This window comes from Charadrius vociferus, unplaced genomic scaffold, assembly GCF_000708025.1.
Source record: "Charadrius vociferus isolate BGI_N301 unplaced genomic scaffold, ASM70802v2 scaffold37, whole genome shotgun sequence".
Lineage (NCBI taxonomy): Eukaryota > Metazoa > Chordata > Aves > Charadriiformes > Charadriidae > Charadrius > Charadrius vociferus.
The window spans coordinates 1,268,753-1,270,933 of record NW_009649457.1 but is presented as its reverse complement, the minus strand read 5'-3'; the positions used below and the strand labels follow the sequence as shown (position 1 = coordinate 1,270,933).

The 2,181-nt window shown below is 59.7% G+C and overlaps 1 protein-coding gene across 1 annotated transcript in view; it reads right to left on the bottom strand.

Annotated features, from left to right (window-relative positions):
• The window catches only part of DCTN3 (dynactin 3 (p22)), a 6,601-nt gene extending 4,464 nt beyond the window's left edge, over positions 1–2,137 (bottom strand). Inside the window, exons 1-2 of the mRNA XM_009889754.1 lie at positions 2,041–2,137; positions 1,419–1,534 (exon numbers count right to left, since the gene is read on the bottom strand). Of these exons, the coding sequence (XP_009888056.1) occupies positions 1,419–1,534; positions 2,041–2,137 (213 nt within the window). The remainder of the gene's footprint in view (positions 1–1,418; positions 1,535–2,040) is intronic.
• Between the last annotated feature and the right edge of the window lie 44 nt (positions 2,138–2,181).

The window sequence follows — 2,181 nt, the reverse complement described above, 5'->3', positions numbered from 1 at the left end:
CACTGCAGAGGGAGGCGTGCAGGCCTCCCGCCACCCGGGCAGGCGGGCGGTCGATCAGCACTTCGTTCCGGCGTGGTCCTCCAGGAAAGAGGCGTTTGGATGTATTAAAAGAAATTGATATAGTGATCTGTGGGCCGCGCGGATGCGGGGCCTTTGAAATCCAGGAGGCTGCCGCGGGCTTTCCCCCAGGCCTCAGCCTGCCCGGGTTCACCTTTCTCCTATCGACCAATGCAGGTGATGCTCACTAAAAAGTGAGATGATAATGAATGCAGCAGCCAACCCCAGCCCCACCACTGCCTGCAACTGGCACTCGCAATTACAGGGATCACTCAAAGGGATGAGATGTGTTCATGGTAGCAGCGTCCCCCACAGAGAAAAGTCCAGAGACTTTCCAAACCGCAGAATGAGAAGCTCAGTAGCCTCCAAAGCACCTTGAGATGCTCTCTGCACCCCAGGGCTCAGCCACCCACTGCCCTGTCGTGCCTCAGCAGTGCCAGAGCTGCCCCAGGCAGGAGGGCTGTCCCTGCCCCTCACCAACTCTAAGCATGGGGCTGGGTGTTGTACTGCCATGCCCCAGGCACCGGGGAACACCCAGTCAAGGTCCCAAACCAGGTTCTTAGGTCAGAAACATCTGCTAATAGCCAGTACTTTGTTAGCATAGCTGGCAGTGCAGGCTGAATGGCTTTGGGGACCCTACCAGTGCCCTTTGCCAAGGGCAAAGCCCACTGTGCCCTGAAAAAGCTTTGACCTTATAGACGTGTTCCTACAGGGAGCTGGACAGGGCTGCCAGGCTGTAGGAGGGAGCTGTGGGGTGGCCCAGTGCCCCAAGAGCCCCTACGGCCCCCCGCATCTCCCTGGAGGAGCTGTGCAGAGCACTCGGGCAGGAGGAGCAGGCTGAGACTCTGTGTTTTCTTCTTTTTTTCCCAGGGATCGATAACTGGGCTGTGGAAGAGGGATCTTCAGAGGGGAAGAGCTACGCTTTGTTCCACAAAGGCGACAATTAGAAATGGCTTCATTAGCAGAAGTGGCTGGGGGCTGCAGAGGGGGCTGGGGGCTGCGCATACAGTGCTGGTCTGTGTTTAGAGGGTATACTGACTTTACTGTGGCCAGCGCCCAGTGTGATGGGCAATGTCCACATATACACAGATACCCATGTTAGAAGGTCACAGATCACCCACTTCCCCAAGGTTAGAAATTCAGTCAGTTCTGGGACTCAAGCACTGTGTGGCTTTGGCATTGGAGGGCATGCACCCTTTAGCGTCCCATCCAGCCTTGTTCCAAGCCTTGGAACGGGGCTGAAGGCACAGCACTGGCTGCCCACAGCCCAGCACAGCGCACCACGAATCTGACCCCTGCTCCTTTGGGCTGAGAGGAGGGCTCGAACCCCCTGCCCATCCCTGGGGCTTGCAGTGGCACACTGATGCCACAGCCACCTTCCCCCCAGCTAGGTACAGAGGCTGTATCCAGTGCTCCTCCTGGTAGGCTGGATCGTCCCCACATCCTCTGTCTCCGCCTTCCCGCTCAATTACAGTCCCTGCGGGATGCGGGAAGCGGGCATCGATCAGGGCTGGTTACTCAGGTGACAGCAGCTGTGTCCCCGAGCCCCCCAGGGAGCATGGCAACACACACCACCCCCTGAGCTGTGTAACGAGTGGGGACACGAGCTCGCGTGTGCCCTCCTGGCTCCCCAGGGCCCAGGCGCTCGATGGGCTGTGACCAGCGCTGCCTGGCAGTGACAGGGGACACGAGACCCCAATTAAGGCTGCATCGATCCCACTCTGGCTCTGCTTGGTGGGCTCTGCCGGGCTGTGCCAGGCTGTGCCGTGGCTGCAGGAGTTCTGTTCTGGGGCTCAGCTGTCTCCCACCCTGGCACCCTTACCCCAGAGCAAGCACCCCGGGATCATCTTGCAGTGTGGGGCGCACACAGACATGCTGACACACGTACACACGAGGGAAACTCCACTGCAGTCTGGTGTGCACACACTCACACACTTATGCACACCCCACCCCTCAACTCACACATTTAACAGTCCCCCTTACCCTCATACCCATCTACAGGGCCCCTCTGGCCGAAGCGGCCCGGGGAAGCCCTTGGGTCCTTTGCACGGGTCCCCAGTCCCCTCCATGTCCCCGGCATGTCCCCCCCGTGTCCCTTCCCGTGTCCCCCCCCCCGTGTCCCTG